Here is a 22134-nt window from a genome sequence, read left to right as displayed (position 1 = left end):
GCCCAACTGTCAAATGTTAACCGGTTCAGCGCTGCCAACATGTGCGCGGTTGAAAAAAATTGAACCGTTACCATTTTGTTTACATGGATTTTTTTAATGCTTAGTACAAACTACTTATTTTTAAAAGAATTTTATTTAATAAAAAATTTGTTAAAAACTACTTTCCAAAAATTCCGTTGTACAAAATAGGATATCCAAATCAATCAGATATCCGTTTGTCAGCTGTCAATGTCAGCTGGGTGTGTGTGTGTGTACACCGGCTCTGTTTCATCGGAATTGCTTATTTACGTTTTTGCTGCTAGATAACAACACATCCTTATCGAATCTTTGCACGAAATTTCATAAAAAGTATCCGTTTTCATTATGCAACAAAACAACCTATTGCAACAGCCTGATGACCCGCAGCGAAATGCACTGGTAGGAAGGAAAAATCCGAACCTCATTGTAATCAGATTCCCAAGAATGTAATGTTGTGAAACTACCCCATTTTGCAGAACTACCAATTTTCTCCGGAAGAGCTGCGAGTCCTTCGCGAATGCAATCGTGAATCTTTCTTCCAACGATCTCTTCCGCTGGGAACGGTCATGGGCTTTGGAGCTTGGTATGCAGTACACAACAAGTATCTGAAGGTAAGGGTCTGATGGTGAAATTAGTTGAAGGGCGCATTTACTAATTTGTAAACACATCGCCACAGCCAAGTGTTCGGTTTGGTCCTGCCCCGAAGATATTGGTTGGCGTTACGCTTGGCTACTTCATCGGCAAGATCAGCTACCAGAGCAAATGTGCCGAGAAGATTTTGCAGCTGCCCAACTCCCGATTGGCCGATTTGATGCGTCAGCGTCGACAGGGAACAACAGGAATGGCCGATAAGTTGTACGACGCTTGAAACGATATGGACTACAGTGCAAATTAAATCCCATTTACCTTCCTTTGTAGCCTTCCGGATCAAGGGTTCGGCGCTTCGAGTATGCTGACACCATTCGAAACCACTCCGGCACGCGACCGCCAGGCGGACGCATCTTTCCTCAGCAACGGTTCGATGAATCTATACTACGATGGCCCACAATACTCCGGGCTAGATGATAGCGGTCGTCCAACTGTTGACTGTAAGTAGAAGATGCTGAGCCGCGATATCGGCGATCGTTCACCTACTATTCACCTTCTACTCCAGCTACCACAAACTTCGAAGAGGATCTCCAGTTGCCACTGGCACCCAAGGCATCCAAAAGCTACGAGGAGCTGCGACGGCAGAACCGTGAAGAGTATCTGAAGCGTCAGCAGCAACCCTACCGACCGGCCACGGTCCTCGAAGACAGTCCACCCATCCGGCGTGATGCGGCAGAACGGCGAGCCAGTGCATCTTCGGCCGAGGAACCTTCGATGCCGCCGGGTCCCCCTTCCGTCAGGAACAAGTACGGCGATGCATGGTCACAGTAAAAGCAGTTCTTCAAAGCATTTTGTGGTTACTTATTGAAAAGCTTAGTAGACATTAACGATACGCGCCCAAATACAGCATTAGCTAAAATCACATGCCGGATTTTTTATTAACAATTCTCATATACGCGCCGAAAACGATTGGTATCAAACGGGGTTGGTGTTTAGCACAGGGAAGTGGTAGTGATGGGTCGTGATGTCGGGGTTTTGCGTTCGCAGTGGTAAAGATCGACAGCAATCTGGCTACTCAGTTGATGCGAGACACCTCGTACAAGTATGCCCCAAGCAGTTTGGTCTACAATAAATGCAAAATTAAATTGTAAAGTAAAGTCTGTCACTCAGTTGCTTCAACTTACCCCCTCGATGTAGTTGCGCACATCGATCTTTTCGTTCTGCGAGTGTGCTCCATCATCCGAGGCACCCATCGGCAGCAGCAACACGTTTTTGCCCGTCGTCTGCTGCAGCGTTAGCGTGACCGGAATCGATCCACCCTCGCGCGTCATATCGGGATCCACTTTGTACACATGTTTCGTAGCCGTTCGGGCCGCCTGATAGTGCGGATGGTTCGGATCCTCCGTCCACGGGTTACCTCCATGCGCCATGCGCACCGCAAACTGGTTCGGTGAACCACGCTCGGCCCACTTTGCCGTCAGATACTCGCTCACGTAACGCTCCGTCAGCTCGGGCGTCTGGTTTGGCACAATGCGGATCGAAAACTTGCCAATAACCTTCTTCGGAATGACCGTCTTCTGGCCGGGCTCGTAGAACGCGCCCTCAACACCGTGAATCGACAGACTCGGCTGACGCCAACGGTGCATCAGAATCTTCGTCTTGTCCTCCTTGTGCATCAGCTTGCGCGCTCCCAGCTCCGCCCGGTAACTGCCAACGTCAAAGTGGATCGCATCGTAAATGGCCTGCTCGTTCGGCAGCAGTGGAGCCACTTCTTGGTAGATTTTCGGGATCTGAATGCGTCCTTCACAGTCGGTGAGCGTTCCGAGCAGGTACACCAGATCGTTCATCGCTTCGTACACGGTTCCGCCGAATACGCCGCTGTGCAGATCCTTGTGCGCGCAGCTGACTTCCACCTCGAAGTAGCAGATGCCTCGCAGTCCGTACGTGATGCACGGCTTGTCCGTACCGAGCCAATAGTTGTCGGAAATGCAGACATAGTCCACGTCGGACAGGAAATCCTTCTGACGCGCGTACAGCAGATCGTCGAGACCCTCACTGCCGGACTCTTCCATGCCCTCGAACACAAACTTTAGATTGACCGGGAGCGGTTCACCGATGGCCTGGAAGCCTTCGATCGCGTGGATCCATCCGAGGACCGGTCCCTTGTCATCGCTCGAACCACGTCCGAACAGTTTGCCATCCTTTTCCGTCAGTACGAACGGTTCCGTCGCCCAACCGTCCTCCAGAATGGCTGGCTGCACATCCAGATGCCCGTAAAGACACACAGTCTTCTTCGCAGAGTCCTGCAAGAAGGCGAATTTCGGTAGTGAAGCAAACAATCCATCAAACGACGATCATCAGACGACGCGCAACGAAGGCTGCTGATAAGATTTGAATGGCTGGCTGGAGATGAATGGGAATGTGCACTGTATCTACTTGGGACTCTCAGAGATAGTCCCCACACTCATGCAACCGCCGTTCAACGAATCAATCATCTGTCCGTCCACGAACAATCCCTTTATTGCCCTATTAGTATGTCGTCGCATCGCAACCAATAGGACGGACATCGGAGTGGTTTTCGATCGCGAACCACTTGTGGTCTCCCCACCCAAGTGCTCCGGTTGATACCGATGTTGCGCTTGCGTTAACCACAAGTTTTTCGACTGTTTTTCGTCAGTTTATCTATCGCGTGGAAACCGAAAAGCCCACCACTGCATGATAATACTCCGGAGCCAACGACGACACCCTCGGGAAACCCCCGTTTCCTCCGCTAAAACCCTCAACCACCATGCTCAACGGGCCATGTCTTATCAATGAATAGCCCCTGATTCCCATTGAAACGCGACACTCTCGGCGCTCGGAATTTTACAATCAAGTACCACGCATTGCTGACACATAATAAACCGTTGAGCCTCCATGCATCCGCCCCTTCCTCCTTCACGATCGTGCCCCACAGTTGCATTTTGCAAACGTTGCATTTGCAGGCCGGAGTACGGATGCATACGATGACTAATCTGACGTCATGTGCTTACGATGCAGTTACGAGGCAAAAGGTCGTGTGGTGCAGTGTAACGTAAACAAAATCAAGCCGAGCCTCCCTCCGCCTCCATGCCTTTTTCGATGGAGCATTATTCTTTTACTATTAGTGACGACGCGACCCAAACAAGCAAGTTCATTGACACTCACTGCATCGTCGGGGAATGGCGCTGTTTGCACCTTTACGACAAATGACACACAGCTCTGCTCTTCCTCTTCCCGCACTACACTTACCGTTCCCAGCACCCCGAGGATGACCTTCGGTAGGTCGAGTTCACGGCCATCGGCCAGTTGCTGTTTGCCGACGTCTGCCAGCTCAACCGTAGCACCAAGCTTCCGCAGCCGGTCCGCCACCCAGTCCACCATGCGGAAGATTTCCGGCCGCGAGTCGGGCCAGGCCGAGACCGACTTTATCGCCACCGCTTCCCGCAGCGTATCGATGTACCTGGTCTTGTTGGCATCGATGTGGCTTTAAATAGACGCAGAACCATACCTTACTGGGGACTCGCGAGAATGTGGCAAAAGTTTGATAAAACTAACTCACCTGAACAGTTTGTTCAGCACGGGCGGTAGATCTGCGGCGTTGGACATCTTTCACGATAAGAACACAGGACAGCAGCACACTATCACAAGGACCACACGGAAGCAAGCGAACTGCACAACGGTCAAACTATCTCTGGAGTTCCGATCCCAACGTCCGAGGGATGGGTGCCAGAGCCCGCGGTCTCTCTCTCTAATATCACTACGGCCCCAACGAACTGTGACGAAGCTGCATCTGTTTACATGCGCAAGTTCCAGTACTTTACCGACTTTTGCTTTCGGGCGGCACTTTGTATGTGTTTGTAGTGCGCTTCGGCAAACAATAATATCGCCTAGCGGATGAGTGATAGGGGATTTTTCCTTTAAACCGGGGATAAGCGGCGATTCCTCCTTACCACCGCCCGTCCCGCGAATAGGTCACGCGAGTAAACTAACTCACCAACAGAATACGACATTTAAATTGATTTGACAGAGATTGATTTAAATGCGTCTAAATAAATAAAATAATCACTAACCTGTGCCGCGGGCTGATTGCTGGTTCAAACATGCTGGGTATTACGAAGATTGTGCCGGTAATCTCAACTGTTTGCAGTTTGATAAACGTGCACTCTTCATCCCACCGGAACCGGCATCTGAAACGATAACTGAATCGCGCTGATGATGCTCGACGAGCTCTGTTTGCCTGTGCTCTCTCGCTGGTGGACAAATTTCGGAAAATAAAATTAATAAAAATTACTTAAAACCAACAAACTTGCACTAATGCGTATTATGGATTTTGCATAACGTGGCAATGAATGTTTCGTCGTTCAGGTCTTGGTTTATTTTGCTTCCTGTTACTTTTCTCCGCAACGATTATTGTAATGTCTTTAGTACCGCGTCCCATCCCAAATCCAAGAACGGCCGCCCGTCCCCATCGGCTGGGTCGCGGGTACGTACATCCTCCTCCTCTATGGTGAAATATATTTTACAATATATAATTTCCTGCCGTCGGCGGCGTATTCCGTTCATCGTCCCTAACTCCATCGTCCAAATAGTCCGTCCTGTCCTGTCCTGCAAAGTTGTCGCTAATATCTGTGGCTCGTCGTTGTTGGATTCCTTTCCTCGTGTTGCTAATCGGTTCTTCCCCAGCGTCCCACACTACGCGAAATAGTTGCCTGGTTCTTGTTCTTGCCTACCACAAACAGAGTCACACACACAATCACACAAACACAATCAACGTCCTTTCTCTCATAACGGTCCTCCTCTTTTTGTAAGGTTCGTGCTTCAAATATGCTTTGGAAATTTGGGATAAATGGATATAAGATTTATGAATTGTTTTTTTTTGTTTGTATGTATATAGATATATTCTTTCCTCCTTCCTTCGCTCATTTTTCCTCTCAACGTCTTACTACTCATTTCGATTTTCATCTGCTGCGCAAATATGATTTTGCTACGTGTCTTGTTGTTTTGTTACATCTCAAGCCAGCCGATGCCGTTGGACACATTGGAAATTGAAGTAGTATTTGCAAAAATTGAAATAGTAACACTTAATAAATGAGGAGAAGGAAACACCGACGTTTCCTAACACCGATTGATCGATTTTAATTATTGGTTTTGTTCTTTGTAGTTATTTATGCCTAAATCTTTAACTGAACAGAGACTTCTGTTCCGTGTTGCTGCTAACACTTCAGAGAACCGGAGAACTCTAACTCTTTGCTAATGCTTGTGGACTGCGATCACGTAAAAAGAGTGATAAATGGTAATGGGGTTAGTGCTATGTGTACTTCCGCATCGTCGTATCGTATTGAGCGTATCACCCAAAGGTTGGTTTTGCCTTTTTCTTGTGAGTTTTGCTATAGGTTACGGTACAGCAAGGGTAAACTAAAGGTTAGAGCTTGGTTATATTGAATGTTGCTTTTGATTTTGTTTTCTTGACTCATACGTCTTGAACTCTGCGATAAAGACTTTCCATGGGGAAAAGCGTCTCTTTTGCTCTCTCTCTCTCTCTCTCTCTCTCTCTATACCTCCCTTTAGGATTAATATACCTAGACGCATACGCTCACAAACTGAGAGAGAGAGAGAGAGAGAGAGAGAGAGAGAGAGAGATAGGATCTTCTACTCAAACAACAGTTGTATGATCCACCTTCAAAATGAAAACTACGAACTAGCTTCCATTACTTAACGCATAAATATATCATAAAAAGATACTTCATCTCTGCTCCCGATGCCTTCCCTGCTCCAAGTGGTGTTCCAGTTTCACCAGGTTCGATCCACCGGTTTTTCTTTTTGTTTTGTTGCAGGGCGCGCAGCAGATCGCTCGGTTTGGGGCGACGAAATAGTACAGTTTTGTTATTATTATTGTTACAGCATATTGTATGTGGGTTTTGCTTTTGGATTTGGTTCGGTGCTATTCGCTGCACACCAAGGAGAAGTATGGCCGGGCCAAGCCGACCGACCGACCGACGTAACATTTCCTTCGAACCAACCAGCTTTATTGATGGCGATGATTTATACGCTCACTTCATACCTAAAACGGATAACAAACAGGGATGGAACAGGAGAGAAGTACAATTAGTCGGGGAACACTTCTATTACACGTCACACATAAGCAGGGTTGCCATCCGACTAGTTCACTATCGTTACTCTAATCAATATCTTCTTGGACTGAGGCTTGACTGACAGAGAAATCTGGCACAAGCCTATTTCGTATGGCAACCCTCGAGTCACAGACAGCCTATTGATAACAGAGCAACAAAACAATTAAAACGAACCCTATAAGGACATCTTTACGAAACATCACGTGGATTCAGTATGTACATTTTACTTACATATTCACTACTAGGGAAATATTCTGCTCTTAGGCGCATTGCGTTTTTTCCCCCATTCGAGGCGAACAGGACGCTTCTACCGTGCTTTATTCAAACTAAAGATATACCACTACACAAGCAATGCAGCACAGTAAAGTGCACACGATTGGTTCTTCAAAATTGGAGCAAATCTCCTGGCCAGAAATGGATACAACGAAAAACGAGAAACGAAACCTCCTTAGTTTAATGCAAATAAAGTATAGTCCAAAGGGTTTATGGCTTTACATGGACGGGAAATCATCACAAGCAAAACATAGTGGAACAACACACATAAATGACACATGCACATGCATAAATGAAAGCACACACACACACACACTATGTATTGTACCTACATGCAAGATAATGGCTACGTAGCGTAGAGGGCAAAGGATGATCGGTTTACCATATTTTCTTATTGTTTTTTTGTAACGCGTTTTTATAGCAGAAGCTGGGTATCGAATTCCAAATCGTAATGTGTGCTCTGTTTTAGTGGCCTGCTTTTCCCCGCGTGGCCAGCAATCCCGGGCAGCATATACAGAGTGAGGGAGTGTGCATGAATGCGAGACGAGACGAGAAATATGCATTAGTTTATATTAGACAGATGCACGCAACGACTCCGCTTTTGTCCTTCCCTAATTAACATTACAAAAAGACACGGCGCGCGCACTAAAAGGGTGATAATGAGCCTTTTTGGTTTTGAATAGCGATACTGTGTACAGAGCACATCAATCAGACACACACACGCACACGAGACACATCCATCAACTGTGTGGGGTGGTATGGGGTGGCACAATGAATTCGCCCAATACTGGATGCACATTCCGGGATGAGGATGGTCTACACAGCACCTCCCCCCCGTTCGCACTTACCTGGCGTGTAGATCGGTTGGTTGCCCGTGTTTAGCCCCGTGCTCTCGGTGGCGGTTCCGGTGAACGGATTCGTTGGATTGGACGATGGTGGTGGAGGCATGGCGTACACGGGCATGCCGGCACCCTGCGCCTGTCCGGCCTGTGGCTGCGACGTCACCGGACCACTGCCGCCTCCATTATCTTCCAGATCTGCCAAATCCTCCTACAACGAGAATGCGAATCGTAAGAAAACCAAGCAAGGAATGCATTAAAACTCGGCTTGTTGAGGAAAGCGGCTATTCTAGCGAGAGTGTCCCTAGAAAACGAACTACAAAAAGCATCATTTTTACGCTGTTACGCTACACTGGATTAGTAAGTGCTTAGTAATCACAGATACTACAGAGCAAGCCACCCAACACACTCCCAACCAAACGCCAAATCGCCCCGATCGCCAGAAGGAGACAATAAAAACCACTGTCTGTACTTATCTTTTCCACGGATTATTTTTCCATTTTCACGTCACACGAGAGGTGTTTTCCGCGGGGACAAGCACTTACAACACCTAAAAATGCCACACCATTCTACAGCGTTCCTCCTTCTTGCGCCCATTCGATTAGCAAGCAAAATCCAATATTTGATATTAGCAATGAACAGACACACAAAGATATACTTAATCTACAACAATCGATTCGAATACAGACCAAAGAGACTTAATGGGAAAACGATGGCTCGATTTGTCCTTTTCCATGCTCCCGACCCGACTCCAAACAACAAGTACATTCGATCGCGTTTAAATAGGTTCACTTTTTATTGCATTGCGTCAATGGTGTTGTCTAACTAATTTGCAGGACTTGGCACGCCCGTCTGTTTGTAATTTTCACTCCCTCGCACCACTATTCAAATCAATCCAATCGGTTGCCTTTTGCGATACGAAACAAATGTTAATCTCTTAACGCTCTAACACCAACCGGCACGCCTTATGCCTTTTCCCCCATTTGTTTTTCCTTTCAATCTTCCCATTATTCCATGAAAATAAATACATTTCTACGAAATTGTTTCCAACTAAATCGGTAAGGAGGGGGAAAAAAGAAGAAAGAAACAAATCAAACGGTAAGTTAATGGCGATGAAGTTGATGAACGTTAACGGGTTGGATGAGAAAGAGATGAAGCTGACTGGGAAGAATGATGTTAGATATTTGCCTTAATTCGCGACGTTTTACAATGGATTGTAAAATGGATTTGGTTTTGCTTACATTTCAAACCACACACTGTGTTTCCTTGAGAGTGTAAAACGCCACGAGTTGGATTATCGTGAAATGGGAATTAAAACGGGTTTTCGTTTAAAAAGAAGGAAAAAATACTACAAAATGAAAATAAAAGAAACTTAATGTACAGAGTAACCGTGCAGATGTTGTGAGTAATGAGTAAGGATGAGAGGTATATATGGTACATAACAATACAAACGATAAACCGAATACATACTCTTCGCGATGGCTGTTCTGTGACGGCCGTTCCTTCCCGCGCGTTGCTACTACTTGCGGCACCATCTCTCTGATGAATGTAGAAAAAAAACACATGTAGAAAAAAAACAGGTGATAGAGACAGAGTGTGAATGCTGCTACGACGAGGGGGTGTTTGTGTTTGTGTTTGTGTGTGTGTGTGTGTATGGATGTCAGGATCCTTTTTTCGTGAAGCGAAAGTGTACTGGAGCTCACACCACCACGATGACGATAACAAAGCGCGTCGTGAGCATACGGTCTGATGATGGGCCAGTAGTAATAATTGGACGCGGGACGATAATACTCATTAAGAAGTACCACACACACACCGACCCTTCCAAGAATAGGTTTCTCGAAGAAAAAAAAAAACCCCTTTCGAGAAATATTGATTCCCACACGTACATCGACGTGTACGATTCCATGCATCGATCGTGTCCCATCAATCCATCAGCCCACATGAGTATGTCTCCGCAAAGAATGAGATAGTGAGTGCAGCAGTGCAATAAAAACGGGGGTACAATATTGAACATACTTACAAACAAGCCAAACAGCAAACAAAAAAGGATAAACTAGGCAAATTTTGAAAAGGGATGAACTTTTTGCTTTAAATTTTGTAATGATGGTGATGATGGATGCTGTGAAACGAATAAACAAAAATCAATACTAACGACGTCCGAATAGTTCCCCAAAAGTTTGAACTGACAAACAATAGAAACGATACATATCACACTTGTTTTCCCAACTCTGAAACGTGCCGCGGTATAGCATTGGCTTCAAAGGTGGATCTGTTTTGTGCTGCATGCACGAGCGACAACCGTTAATTTCTCACAATCGTTCATAAGCCAAAGCAAGCACATTAGCGAAGTTAGAAAACCAATCTTTTCGTTGCAAAATCTGGTGGCAGCTGGGTGACAGGGCTAGCACGGAAACGCATTGCGAATTATTCTATGACGGGGAGGAAAAACACGTATCAAAAAAGCACAACACGTGCCGCTCTGTGCGCTGTTGTAGAGCTATACCACTATAAGCCGCAAATACACAAAACGGGGGTCATGTACAAAAATCACACTGCTACAGTTCTATAGCCCCCTGAGTTCTAGGGTGCTGGGACGCGGCCCATTCGGTTTCGGTTACTTACGTGTAGATGATGATAGTCTCCAGCATTTTCCGGCGGTACCGGTTTGTATTTGCCAAAGCAGAAGTTGCAGCAGCAGCAGCAACAGCAGCAACAATAACATCCGGTGATAATACCACAAATCATAAACAGTGCCTATCGGTTCGAAGACGGTGGGGAAAAGCAGAGGTTGCATTAGAAATCGTTCGCATGCCACGATACCACGGGGAATCTGATACCTTGCACGTAGGCGACGTAACGACAAAGTACGCATTGACGTTCTCCTCGCCAAACTGTTCCGCAATGTACAATCCGAGCGATCCATAGTTGTCGTAGATGTTTCGCTTCGTCAAGTCACTCAGGATGGAATGAGCACGATTTACCTCTTTGAACTGCAAACGTAATGCACACGTCGGTTAAAAGTGAAATGTAAGCAAATGAAAAAAAAAAGGGAAGAAAAGCACCTTTTCTGCTGCATCTGGATTGTTGGGATTCTTGTCCGGGTGGTACTTTAGGGCGAGTTTCCGGTATGTCTTCTTAATCTCGTCCGCCGTTGCCGTCTTCTGTATTCCCAGTGTTTGGTAGAGAGTGTCGCCGGACGTTCTACAAACGCAGCAGAACAGAAATACATAAACAAAAAGGTTCATTAAAACGACTCATTAGAACAATATTGATTAGGGGGGTGTTTTTTTTTGTTTTGTTCTCCATTTGCTCACACCGACCACACGTTACATGACTGCTTGCTGTGTATGTTTACAACTCTTGAAACTTGCAAGAAAGGTTCTTATCAATTATTAACTGATTAAGCAACCTTGGAAGAACGAGGTAACACGCTCGTTGAACATTGTTTCAGCCAAAGCAGTATTTAGAATTAGAAATAAAATAATTCACATTCCTATGCGTAAAGCACTTTTTACATCCAAGTAATCCCTTACAGTGGGTTTTACATTCTGCAATGCCAAAGCTTCCTTCCTTCATCCTTTCCGTATGCGGAAGTGAGAAGGAAACAAACAGTAATAGCCCCACATAGCAGCACCACACATGCAACAAAGCAAGACAGCAGGCACGATCCTAAACGGCTGCCAAAAGGTCTGGTCCTGCAGCTGCTGCCGTTTGGATTACGGGCGTGTATGGGTGAGTATCCTTGAACGATATGCTCGAGCAAGGCTCCCTCCTGTTTTGCTCTCATTATGCTGCACACATGATTTAGTATTCTTTTGCTAATCATTCCGATACACAAGAATCATCAGAACCGAGCAAGCTTTGCTAAACCTTCAAATCGGACTGAACGCAGCGTTCCATCTGGTAGAGCAGCTTGCCCTACTGTGTGTGAGTTCGCGAGGGAAAAATCGATATTTCTCAGTATTTAATTTCACGCCACGGAGACGGAGGTTTTTTTTTCTTCTCTTCCTCTGCCACTTCCACAAAACGGAAGAAGCGGAAAAGCGGAACATTGTTACTACTCACGCTCGGGCAGCAATAACAATATTGTACAACCTTTCCGTGTTTCACGACTCCGCGAGATGCGCTCTTTGTAATAAAACAATTTAATCGACACCTTTTTTCCCCTCGTTCCCTCTGTGTCTCTGACTCTGGGGCGGGTTTGCTATGAAACGTGTGGAATGTGTGAGACGTCCGGGATGAAGACACTTACGATAATTTCCTTTTATCCATTGTGATAAGATTGCTATCGCTGGCTGCAAACTATCCGAGGCTGGTTGCTCTTTTTTATTCTTCCTCGGTCCAACGGTATCGTTTCGCAAGAACCGCTGGTGGTGGTCTTCACAAAAGTTGCGTCTTTTGGAACGTATTTAAAATTTCTCCTAAAAAGTTTCACCGACTTTTCACCTCGCTTGCAGCAACCATTGACTTGCGGGCAGCACCTGCTGGGATAATTTCGGTCTAGCTAGGGCGGTGCTAGAGGAATCGGCGTGTGTAATATGAGCTCCGGAAAATGGAACTTTACCGATTACGGACACACACAGACGCGCGTACAGGGGGCTCGGCTATCCCCAGCTTGTTTGCTTATTTGTTTCCCTTTCAATTAACTATTTCGCACCGTATGATTTCACTCGGTGAATTGACGAGGAGAATTATTGAGCGCACAGCCTCACCACACGGGAAAATAAAAACACTGTGAACGTTTTCACCCTTCAAAACGAAGAGCAGCAGATGACACACACGAAGGCGCGCGACGTACTCGCGTTACTTTTCGGGATTCTGCAAGTTGATTCCGTGAATTCAAGTCCAGCGCTGCTTTACACCCTGGACGTATCTCACTTTTTTCCGTTTGCTGTGTCAGGAAAAATTAACTAAAATTTTGCAGCTCTTGCGCGGCAGACCAGTCCCGAATATGACTCGCCTTGCCTCGTTCGTGTTTTTCTCGTGTCGGATACCAATTCGCAGTATTTTCTGTACCCGGGAGATAAAAAGGGCATGCAATCAATTCTTAGAAACGGTACAACATTTACAACGCAGTAGGAGCTCAACTCTATCGTATAAACATAAGGCGCCCGCTTGCAGCGTACCAGAAATAAGCGTGGTTCACACACCAAGCATCGAAACAAAATAACTTTTGATCCTATATTTGTTAAAAGAAATGTCTGATCGATTTAAGCAGTCAAAAATAATTAAATTTCTATTCGCATATCACAACTAACACTATTGCAAAGCGTCTTCGCTAAAATAATCTGAAAACTTCCACCGTACTTTAATGTTGTCCATTGTGCTAGCTCACGAAATCCCACAGTGCAACACATTTGACGATTCGCAACTAATTTGACAGACTCACTTGTCTCTGTCATTCTTTGCTGTCAGCTCAGGTAATCGTGAAAAATTATCCCAGAGGTTTGTTACGGCAAAATAAAACGCCTTTGCTCGCTGATCGGCACTAACCCACAAAACTACTCTCGACAGAAACACGCCGAAGATGTTCGCCCGCGCCGCTAACGTTACCCGCACCGGTATGACCAACCTGGTCCGGTACTCTCACTCGCACGGAGGAATCCCTGGCGAGGTAAGCAATCCCTCTTCTGTGTACCGTCGAAGGCAACAAATCCCGCTTTCATTACATAATGGGGAATGTTGCCAATGTTTGCTTGATCGAATTGTGCAATTGTGTTGCTCAGTACAATCCACTAATGCAGTTTGTTCTATTTCCACTCCAATAGAACCTTCCGTTCAGCCTAACCAACCGGTACAAGCTGACCGCGATGTTCATCGTGTTCTTCGGCTCCGGACTGGGTGCCCCCTTCTTCATCCTCAGACATCAGCTGTTGAAGAAGTAAGAAGTATCCGGTCGAGTTTTGATATGAGGGCCACACACAATCTGGCCCTCTCTTCATCTGTTAGTGAGTTCGAACGATATGTTATTCCGCAAAGGATGAAGTAACGCAATAATAAAATCATCCAAATCTGGTGCGCTATAAAAAAAACACACACACAAGCACAAGCGGTTTATCTTCTATGTGTTGTTTGCACGTGAGTTACCGGACTTGTAGATTTCACTTTCCCCGAACACGGCGGTAAGCTTGGGAAGACTGGGCCCTTTGCGAGCGGAAGAACAACTCGTCCACACTCGATGACATAAGCGCCGACGCGCAAGGGATACCAATAAATTATCAATCAAAGATAAATCCGTACAAATGGAGTTACATCAGTTTTCATTTTAGCTTATCGCTGTGCAAATGTCGGCTACCTTTGCTCTGTTGAGGTTCATATGTGGGTGGTGGTGGTTGCTTCATGAAGGCAGACGGGAGCGGAGGGGGGGGGGAGATGGGTGGTATATCCCGTATCGTGGGGAGTTTTCCACGAAAACACTTTGTAGGCATTTGATCGCAACAAGAGCTTTCAATAAAGGCCTCCGAATCTAATTTATGAAAATTAGCAAGAAGGATATTCAGATTTAAAAATGTTCGTTGGAAGAAGATCCTCCATGGACAATCCATTTGCTCACGACTGTTTTCTCCACCTAATTGTGTTACTACTCTGTCCGAATACACCGTGGTATTGCGCCTCGGGCATGCAAAAAACATTCTAGCCTGTTATTTTTTTTCCATCCCACTGCATCCGCACCCAGCGAACGGTTAGGGATTAGAAGCGTAAGCTTTCTTGCGGCGATTATTATCGTTTGCACCGCTTCTTCGGAATGCTGAACCGGGATAAGGACACATTTTTTGTAACCGTTCTCGTCCAGCTACAGTTCAACTGTTGTCGTCAACATTCTATCGGACATCAAAACACATGGCCGTACCACTCGTGGTTTTAAAAGGACGAACCGAACGAAATGGAGAGAAAGAGAGAAGGGATAGATGCCGATCCTTATCGCACACGCTCTGGCCGGACCGAAGCGAGTATCCTTGCGCTCTAGGGAAATCAACGCAGCTCGAGACCGACTACTACTGCCCGCTCTTCCGGGCGACGAGCGGCGATTGCCTTCGCGCCAACGGTGGGTGGTCCCCGTCCGTCCGGTGCTGTGCATGCGGTCATCGAGGTCGGCGATTTCGGCGAGGACGTGTAGGAGTATAAATAAGCGCTATTCACTGCGCCGCGGGTTCAGTCGATGTGTTGCTAGCAGCGTTGGTGGTTCACCGCACACAACAACGATGAGTCCCGCACGACCAAGCACGACCGGTTCCAGCGCAGCGTTCCTGTGTTTGCTGCCAATTTTAACCGCACTCCTCGTACTGCCCCAGTTACCGCCAGTTAGCTCAGCGTCCCCGGAAAATGGTACGTACCCGGAGCAATTTAATTAGTACACGCAATACGCGGAAAACATAAGCCACGCGTTTTATGGTGGTCATATAATCGACATTTCGGCGGCCTGTGACGGTGTGATAAGCAGCTCATTTAGCACAACTTGATCCGTGTAAAAATGTCGACAGTGGCAAATTGCCTGCGGACGGTGTGTTAATTGCAGGATTAATGCTGTGTGTGCTTGATTTTGACGCGCCTTTCGGTTTTATCCCACCCAACTCCGCACAACAAATGGGGACGCCTGGTGCTTCACGTGCACGCAGCAACGGACGCCAGAGCATGGTTCGAACGTATGAACGCGGAGTTACATGCACTCAACCGTGAGGCAGCCCAGTACGGTTGGGATTTAAGGTGCGGTAGTAGTTTGCTGTTTAGTGTCCACATGTTCGATGCGGTACAGCGGTGATGAATTGCTTGCCTGTTCTCTTGCATTCGCCGACAGCACACAGCATCAATCCCGTGTGGAGTTCACGCTCGAGAGCATGGTGCAATTAGCTCAGCGAAAGGCGGCCTGGCTGCAGGACACGTGCGACGAGGGCGCCCTCTACCGGCAGTACGGATGGCCGTACGATCGAGCGTACTATTTGCTGTGTCGAGGACCACGCAATACCCCGGAGGAGCTCAGGTACGGCCGTTTACTATTTACGCAGACCAACGAACCGACTACCGTCTCTTCCTTCCAGTGAAATGGCCCAGCTGTTTTCCTTCATCCAGCGTATCTACACCGAGTCGGAAGTGTGTATTCCCGCAAACTGTGGCGCAAGCTCGTCGGATGATGGGACGCTTCTTTGGAGCAATACGTTCGTGCGATATCCCGGTCTCAGTACGGGGCACTTGGATCTCAGCTTCGTGGCGCCAGCTTCGCAGGAACTCATCTCCAGTACACCGACCAAATTGCCCAAGCAACTGCAGTGCTTCTCCGGGGAGCCCGATCTGGAGCGTCTGATGCTCTCGGAAGGGATGGAACGCGTTTGCCGGGGTCGCTTCCCCAACGAAACCGTTCTTCGCTGGGCATGGGAATCCTGGCGCATGGCGGTGGGACCGCCGATGCGACAACCGTACGGACGACTGATTGAGCTCATGAACAGTGGCTGCATGCGGGGAGCGAACCATCGCGATGCGGGTGAATGTTGGCGCGAAGAGTTGGAGATTCCCGAGCTCCGAATTCCTGGTCGATCGTTTATGGCACGAGGTGAAACCGTTCTACCAGAAACTGCACGCCGTTGTACGCCGTTTTGTGCGAGCGAAGCACCCGAAGGAGACCTCGTCGATCGATAGCGATGGACTTATTCCGGCACATCTGCTCGGCGGCATGTGGAGTCACAGCTGGATGGGATATGCTCGTGACATTATCCCCCACTGTGTAGATATAGATCGAGCATTCGCAGACACTAACTGGACCTCGTTGGATCTTGTGCGGCGTGCCGAAGATCTGTACGCATCCCTCGGACTTTCACGCATGACGGACGAGTTCTGGAAGCACAGCGTCATCGGTAAGGGAGCTGCCGGCGGCAAGTGTCACGGTACCGCCGCTAACATGTTCGCCGACGGTTCATCCGACTTTCGAATGATCGTGTGCCCACGGTCGGAAGCTCCGGCGCAGGACTTTTACGTCACCGTGCATGAGATGGGCCACATTGTGTACTACATGGAAGCGTCCAAACAACCTACCATCTTCAGCGACGGCACGACGGCCGCATTCCAGGAAGCGTTCGGCGATGCCATGTACCTTGGCGCCGTAACACCTCAACATCTCGTCCGGCTTGGTTTGCTCGATTCGAAGCATATGGCACCGGAGAAAATGGCGCCATGGGCCAATTCTACGCTCAACTCCTTCGACTATGCGTTTCTGCTGAGGATGGCGCTGGCCAAGATTCCTACCATTCCCTTCGAGTATCTTATGGACCAGTACCGGTGGGACATTTTCGATGGAAGCGTTGAGTATGGGCAGGATGCAAATAGCTACTTTTGGTTCCTGCTCCAACGACAGCAAGGAATACGACCGCCGTCTGCGGTGCGAGCGCGCCATCCGCTCTTCGATCCTGCCTCCGTTTACCACCTGTCGGATAATACACCGTTCGTGCGCTACTTTTTGGCCAGCTTTCTAAGCTACCAGATCTACGAGGGATTGTGTCGCGGTGCTCTCTACGGGACGGTTAGCAATCCGGCGAACGAAATCCCGATGCCACTGCATCGGTGCGATCTGTACGGTTCGAAGAAGGCGGGCAAGTTGCTGCGGAAGTCGCTAGCACGAGGCGGATCGGTGCACTGGACCGAAGTACTGGAGGAGCTTACCGGAGACGTGGAGCTGTCGGGCAAGAGTTTGCTCAGGTACTATCAACCTCTGAGCGAGTTCTTGGATCGTTTCATCGAGCGCCATCAGCTTGTCGTGGGCTGGGAACACTAAACACGGGAGAAAGCTGGAAATCATATCACGGCACTGGTATTGGGGAACTGGTTGACAAGTGGGAACCATTATTTATTCTTTACCTTCTCGTTTGGTTTCCTTTCCCCCGTAAATCCTCCACCATTTTGTACGTGAGTGCGTATTGTTATGTTTTGGTTAACAAAAATAGTTTAATTTGTATCTCCTTCCGGGTGCAACACGATGCACCGAATGCTTCATTCACATCCTTCGGCATTGCTAACCTTCATCGAACTCAGTTCTCATATTACTTCTTAACACACACGCACTCCCGCGCTTGGGGTGCGCTGATCAAGCAGCTGGTGCTGGGAATGCTGCCATGACGCACTAACACACACACAGACACACAGCAAGCAAATGGTAAAATGGCTGCCTCTTTTCCTCACTCGCATTTGAAATGGTCATTCGCCAAAAAAGTTATAAGTACTCTCTCGGTAACGGCAGTAGCGGAACACACTCACATTAAACAGCGCCGAATTTGGATTTCGAAACGTTTTGCTTAAACGCTTAAGTTATAAAACGGCTAAACTGGCTAAACTAATGAGTAACAATCGGTTTGTCGAAGAAAAGGGTTAGCAAACTTGAGGAAACAGTAATACAGCCTACCGCAGCAGAGCAACGAGTATTATAATATACCGGAGCGGATCGGCACAAACACCTTTACACGCATTGGCCGTCGATTTAAATAACATTTTTCCACGCTTTGTATGCCACATATTGTCCCTATTTTCCACACTAATTTTTCTTTTTTGGTGAAACTTTTGTTGTACGTAAAGAAAGTTTTAATATTTGCAAGACTTTCAATTAATCTTCGGAAAGCTGACTCCACCAGAAGCATCTGATTAAGCGTACTTTTTTCTTCTTTGCTATCTTATATTTAATACAGTAAGTCCAACTCTTTTAAAGTAACGATAGCATTAGGAGAGGTGAAAGGAAACAGCAACAAAAAAACACTTGGAACTATGTGAAAAATGTATAAAATACGCAAGGTTTCGCAGAACAAAAAACAACTAAAGTGAAACAAAGTAAATGGAAAATATAAGGAAGAAGGAGAAAAACTATTGCACACTTACCATACCATAAGAGCACACGAACGATAAAGCGGCAGGCAGGACTGTGAAAACTAAAACGAAAAACGGGCTTAAAGATACCACACTTATGCAAATAAAATAATTCTCCAAAGAACTACAAAACAACATTAAAGAAAAACCCCGAAAAAACACATAAAACGAGAAGAAGGAAAGAAAAACTTGTCCTTACCCCCACACAAGCAGCAGGCTTTCCTCTATGAACGTTTCGTCTTGTCTTCTTTTTATTAGTAAAGGGTTTAATCGATTATGGTTAAACTTCGTCCGGCCGTTTAATCCTTCCGCTTCGCCGTCTCCTCCTTCGCTTCGTTTCGCTCCTTTCCCGTTTGCACGGTTTTGCTCCGCTGCTCCTCTTATCGTTCTCCTACCTCATTTGCTCAACTTTATCTTCGCTTTCTGAATGTTGTCGGTTGCGTGTCAGTGTGTGTGTGTGTATGGGTGTGAGTGTGGTTTATTTGTTACATTTTTACATGACCACCGGGCGAAGAACAAAGGAGCACAAACGCTTACTACCAAATATTATTATTATATGCCGTTGTTGCTTTCCCTTAACGTTTACGCGACTAGACATCCCGAGTAGAGGTAGTCTTTCTCTCTCTCTTGTAATATGTGTGTGTGTGTTTTTCACTTTTCTGCTTCTGCTTCCTTATCGGACAAAACATATAACATAATTATTTATTCGCTTGCTTATCGCTTAAGCTTGCTTTGTTCTAACCGGTTCTATGCGCGTGTTACGTCTCATGTCCCATTCATTTAAAGTTAGAAAGGGACGTGAACAAAACCATCCCGACCAAAAATACCAACTCCGGGACAAAGCACTGTGCAAGTGTGCGGAAAGCTTTTTGTTACATTTCCTCTGCAAAAGCGTTTACCCCTCATAATCATCCCTTCTTCGACTGGGCACATCTGGAATGATATCAAAACGTGTGTGAGATATTTCCTTTTCGCTGCTTCTAATTTTTATTTTCTTTTTGTCTGTGTGTGTGTACGTTCCGAGACATAAATTTAGCTATATTTAGAAGTTTACCGTTCATTACCGAAAGCCTGCCACACACTAAATCTATTCGTCATTCATTGTCTGCATATAGTCTTTCGATGGCCATAATCAACTGCCGCCTGGAAGTCAATTCAAGCTCAGACTGGAACAAATAAGCCATCGACACAGACACCATTCAATGCGAAGCACTCACATGATCGTCTTCAAATTTACAATAAAACGGTAGCGTTAGATTATAAAGCACGATTACAGATTTCCTTTCGTCCTATCGTTACGCAAAACTTTGCTCATAAATACTAAAGAAAACCGTCCGTTCGGTTCTCCGTTTTGGCCAGTTGTTCACGCTTCCCAGACACACACAGACACACGCAGTAATAGCTTGTGCGAACGGGGCAATAAGACAACAAAACCTGTCTTCGTTTCATGTAAGTCCATCCATGATCGTTCGCTAGGGTTAGTTAGGGTGGTTAAACTATCTTCAACAAAAAAGGGGGATAGAAAGATAGAAGGACCTGTCTGTTACCATCCTGTGCTCCTCTCGTATTAAACGGCACGGGACCGCCGTGAGGAAGGAATGCTACGGGGGGGTGTTTTCATCAATTCACAGCAGAGTCAGAGCCTTTCACCCACAGCACAATGGGACAAGGGATAGCGACTACACGACGCACACACACACACACCCACTCACATACGCACTAACACCGTACACACACACACGCACACATACAAAACTGTTCGACACATTCTACTACTACCTTCGCACTCGCTCTCTCTCTAGCTCTCTTTGCTCCTGTCAACCCAAGCTTCTCCGCCTCTCCAGGTCTTGATGGGGTGTGTTTCCGGTTCCGATTTGCCGGGAGCACAAGAAAAAGCACATTTTTGGAAAGTGTTGTCTCAGTGTGGTGCTCGCAGGTAAGATCGTGTGTAGGTAGGCAGGTGCTTCACTCTTGAATAGCGGAGATGCTTCTACGAAATTTACAGAGCAGTTTAGCAAATTTGCGTCCTTTGAATAATAATCACTTGGCGTTTTTGGATCATGACATGGCTGTCGTTGACGGTCCGCCCTTACTACTGCTACTACTGCCGCTGCCCATCGACTTCGCAATGTACACATTTAATAATCTGCAAGCAGAGAAAGGACGAGCGAAACGAACGAATGCATCATAAATCGAACCGTCGAACAGGACCAGGACTTCTTACCTTATCTTACTCGCGTTCAGTAAGGAGAATTTTGGTTTCACTTTCTCTTCGCCCATCACAATATAGAGCTTCACGATACAGAACACTGCCGCTTTCCGTACCATCGATTGATTATCGTCGGCGAGCTGGAAGAGATTGATCGTTTTACAGTTGTGGGACCAGAATAAACCGAAAGGCGCACACTTACCCTAGCTACATTTGGCATTATACAATCTAGGTGATTATCGGTCAGATCCGTGCCCTGCTTCTGCGTCAGCTCGGTAAGTATCTTCAGCGCGCACAGATTCGCCGGGAATTCGCCGGTCGCAATCACCGGGTTCAGTATGTTGACGGAAATGTCCAGCGGTAGCACGCCCGCTATCTTCAACACTATTATGTCAATTTCGCGTGACACCTGTGCGGAAAACGGCGGAAAACGGACAGGGAATGGGAATTTAGAAAAGAAACCCCACACTCACTCACACCTTGCATACAGTACCTCTTTGCTAATTTTATAACAGTCTATTATCTTCAATAGAATCAGCTCGAGAAAATTGCTCCAGCAAGCCTTCATCTCCGTGCTGCGTACGATACGGCCGAGCGTGTGCAGCGAGGCAATCAGCACATCGTTATTCTGCGATTCCATCAAATGCAGCAACATCTTCATGATGGCTCTGGCGGGAGACAAGACAAACGGGATGAGCATTTCCCTGCCGAGCAGCGGTACCGGGAACCGGCACCGAAAAGGGCCGCTTAGCTTACTTGAAATTCTTAATGGGTAGCTCACAGGACCCATGCTTGATGCAAACTTGCAGATTCTCTAGCACCTGCTTGGTGGTTTCCGGCGCCGACTGGAGTGTTAGCACAATCGCAGCTTTAATCACATCGTTCTCCTTCACGCCTTCTGCAAAACAAAAGCCGACAGAAGATTACCATTTTGCGGGTCAATTGAACTTGGACCGTCGTTGCCGGTTCTGCTCGTCACTTACTGTCCAGCACGAGTTCGCCGTTCTCGGCAACGCTGTAGCTGAGACGGCTCGACTGTGAGTGCATCTGTTGCTGCTGTTGTGCTATCGTCTTGTGAGCCAGATCCATACTGTCCAGCCGTACGGTGTTTTCCGGTGTGTTGGACTCAGTGGTCGTTGCTGACTGTGTTTTCGATCCATTGCATGAATCATCCTTTTCCAGTCTGTTGAGAGCAATTGCAAGAGCACGTGTT

At 46.9% G+C, this 22134-nt stretch overlaps 6 protein-coding genes across 26 annotated transcripts in view; 3 read left to right on the top strand and 3 right to left on the bottom strand.

Moving 5' to 3' along the window:
* Nucleotides 1-229: 229 nt before the first annotated feature.
* On the top strand, nt 230-1530 carry LOC118512105 (OCIA domain-containing protein 1). Its single transcript, XM_036056076.1, has 5 exons — nt 230-417; nt 495-629; nt 695-873; nt 937-1106; nt 1172-1530. Exons 1-5 carry the CDS (start codon nt 364-366, stop codon nt 1435-1437), a joined length of 804 nt encoding a protein of 267 aa, XP_035911969.1. The 5' UTR covers nt 230-363; the 3' UTR covers nt 1438-1530.
* Nucleotides 1509-4537, bottom strand: LOC118512085 (cytosolic non-specific dipeptidase). Its single transcript, XM_036056048.1, has 4 exons — nt 4187-4537; nt 3877-4111; nt 1791-2909; nt 1509-1729 (listed from the first exon to the last, which is right to left on the bottom strand). The coding sequence occupies exons 1-4, from the start codon at nt 4231-4233 to the stop codon at nt 1682-1684; spliced, it is 1449 nt and encodes a 482-aa protein (XP_035911941.1). The 5' UTR covers nt 4234-4537; the 3' UTR covers nt 1509-1681.
* A 396-nt stretch (nt 4538-4933) lies between these two features.
* On the bottom strand, nt 4934-12935 carry LOC118512107 (dnaJ homolog subfamily C member 5 homolog). 10 transcript variants are annotated; one of them, XR_004906237.1, is made up of 9 exons: nt 12126-12866; nt 10936-11074; nt 10711-10863; nt 10496-10627; nt 9341-9409; nt 7880-8081; nt 7364-7504; nt 6990-7159; nt 4934-6688 (listed from the first exon to the last, which is right to left on the bottom strand). XR_004906237.1 is itself a non-coding variant. In XM_036056079.1 (7 exons), exons 1-7 carry the CDS (start codon nt 12143-12145, stop codon nt 6678-6680), a joined length of 726 nt encoding a protein of 241 aa, XP_035911972.1. In that variant the 5' UTR covers nt 12146-12867; the 3' UTR covers nt 4934-6677. The 10 variants fall into 10 exon arrangements, 1 of the variants encoding a protein (XP_035911972.1); XR_004906239.1 differs by having other exon boundaries at nt 7414-7504; XR_004906236.1 differs by lacking the exon at nt 6990-7159 and having other exon boundaries at nt 7414-7504; nt 12126-12935.
* A 253-nt stretch (nt 12936-13188) lies between these two features.
* LOC118512119 (cytochrome c oxidase subunit 7C, mitochondrial-like) lies at nt 13189-13919 on the top strand. Of its 2 annotated transcripts, none has more exons than XM_036056097.1 (3): nt 13189-13293; nt 13388-13487; nt 13642-13919. In XM_036056097.1, exons 2-3 carry the CDS (start codon nt 13401-13403, stop codon nt 13756-13758), a joined length of 204 nt encoding a protein of 67 aa, XP_035911990.1. In that variant the 5' UTR covers nt 13189-13293; nt 13388-13400; the 3' UTR covers nt 13759-13919. The 2 variants fall into 2 exon arrangements, with proteins under 2 accessions (XP_035911990.1, XP_035911989.1); XM_036056096.1 differs by having other exon boundaries at nt 13194-13318.
* A 501-nt stretch (nt 13920-14420) lies between these two features.
* LOC118512071 (angiotensin-converting enzyme-like) lies at nt 14421-20399 on the top strand. Its single transcript, XM_036055958.1, is given in 5 exon segments — nt 14421-15199; nt 15490-15577; nt 15669-15851; nt 15910-16387; nt 16389-20399. Coding segments are annotated over 5 exon segments (2412 nt in total). The 5' UTR covers nt 14421-14781; the 3' UTR covers nt 17634-20399.
* The window catches only part of LOC118512048 (CLIP-associating protein), a 98773-nt gene continuing 95584 nt past the window's right edge, over nt 18946-22134 (bottom strand). For all 11 annotated transcript variants that reach the window (XM_036055884.1, XM_036055887.1, XM_036055885.1 and 8 more), the window contains 6 exons: nt 21905-22104; nt 21678-21819; nt 21415-21589; nt 21124-21330; nt 20937-21061; nt 18946-20858 (listed from right to left, as the gene is read on the bottom strand). In XM_036055884.1, coding sequence (XP_035911777.1) covers nt 20771-20858; nt 20937-21061; nt 21124-21330; nt 21415-21589; nt 21678-21819; nt 21905-22104 — 937 coding nt within the window. In that variant the 3' untranslated portion in view covers nt 18946-20770. The remainder of the gene's footprint in view (nt 20859-20936; nt 21062-21123; nt 21331-21414; nt 21590-21677; nt 21820-21904; nt 22105-22134) is intronic.

The sequence above is a fragment of the Anopheles stephensi genome, chromosome 3 (genome assembly GCF_013141755.1).
Source record: "Anopheles stephensi strain Indian chromosome 3, UCI_ANSTEP_V1.0, whole genome shotgun sequence".
In the NCBI taxonomy this organism is placed as follows: domain Eukaryota; kingdom Metazoa; phylum Arthropoda; class Insecta; order Diptera; family Culicidae; genus Anopheles; species Anopheles stephensi.
This window is presented reverse-complemented; position numbering and strand designations above follow the sequence as displayed.

Bases quoted from the DNA above. Each gene is read 5' to 3' on its own strand.
- LOC118512107 (XM_036056079.1), bottom strand. From the start codon at position 12,145: ATGGATAAAAGGAAATTATC. The intron at 10,864-10,935 runs GTGCTTTTCTTC...TTACGTTTGCAG, and splicing joins ATCCAGATGCAGCAGAAAAG to TTCAAAGAGGTAAATCGTGC. The intron at 10,628-10,710 runs GTATCAGATTCC...TCGAACCGATAG, and splicing joins TTACGTCGCCTACGTGCAAG to GCACTGTTTATGATTTGTGG.
- LOC118512085 (XM_036056048.1), bottom strand. From the start codon at position 4,233: ATGTCCAACGCCGCAGATCTACCGCCCGTGCTGAACAAACTGTTCAG. The intron at 4,112-4,186 runs GTGAGTTAGTTT...GTCTATTTAAAG, and splicing joins GTGCTGAACAAACTGTTCAG to CCACATCGATGCCAACAAGA. The intron at 1,730-1,790 runs GTAAGTTGAAGC...CATTTATTGTAG, and splicing joins TGCGCAACTACATCGAGGGG to ACCAAACTGCTTGGGGCATA.
- LOC118512119 (XM_036056097.1), top strand. From the start codon at position 13,401: ATGTTCGCCCGCGCCGCTAACGTTACCCGCACCGGTATGACCAACCTG. The intron at 13,488-13,641 runs GTAAGCAATCCC...CCACTCCAATAG, and splicing joins ACGGAGGAATCCCTGGCGAG to AACCTTCCGTTCAGCCTAAC.
- LOC118512105 (XM_036056076.1), top strand. From the start codon at position 364: ATGCAACAAAACAACCTATTGCAACAGCCTGATGACCCGCAGCGAAAT. The intron at 630-694 runs GTAAGGGTCTGA...ACATCGCCACAG, and splicing joins TACACAACAAGTATCTGAAG to CCAAGTGTTCGGTTTGGTCC. The intron at 1,107-1,171 runs GTAAGTAGAAGA...CTTCTACTCCAG, and splicing joins CGGTCGTCCAACTGTTGACT to CTACCACAAACTTCGAAGAG.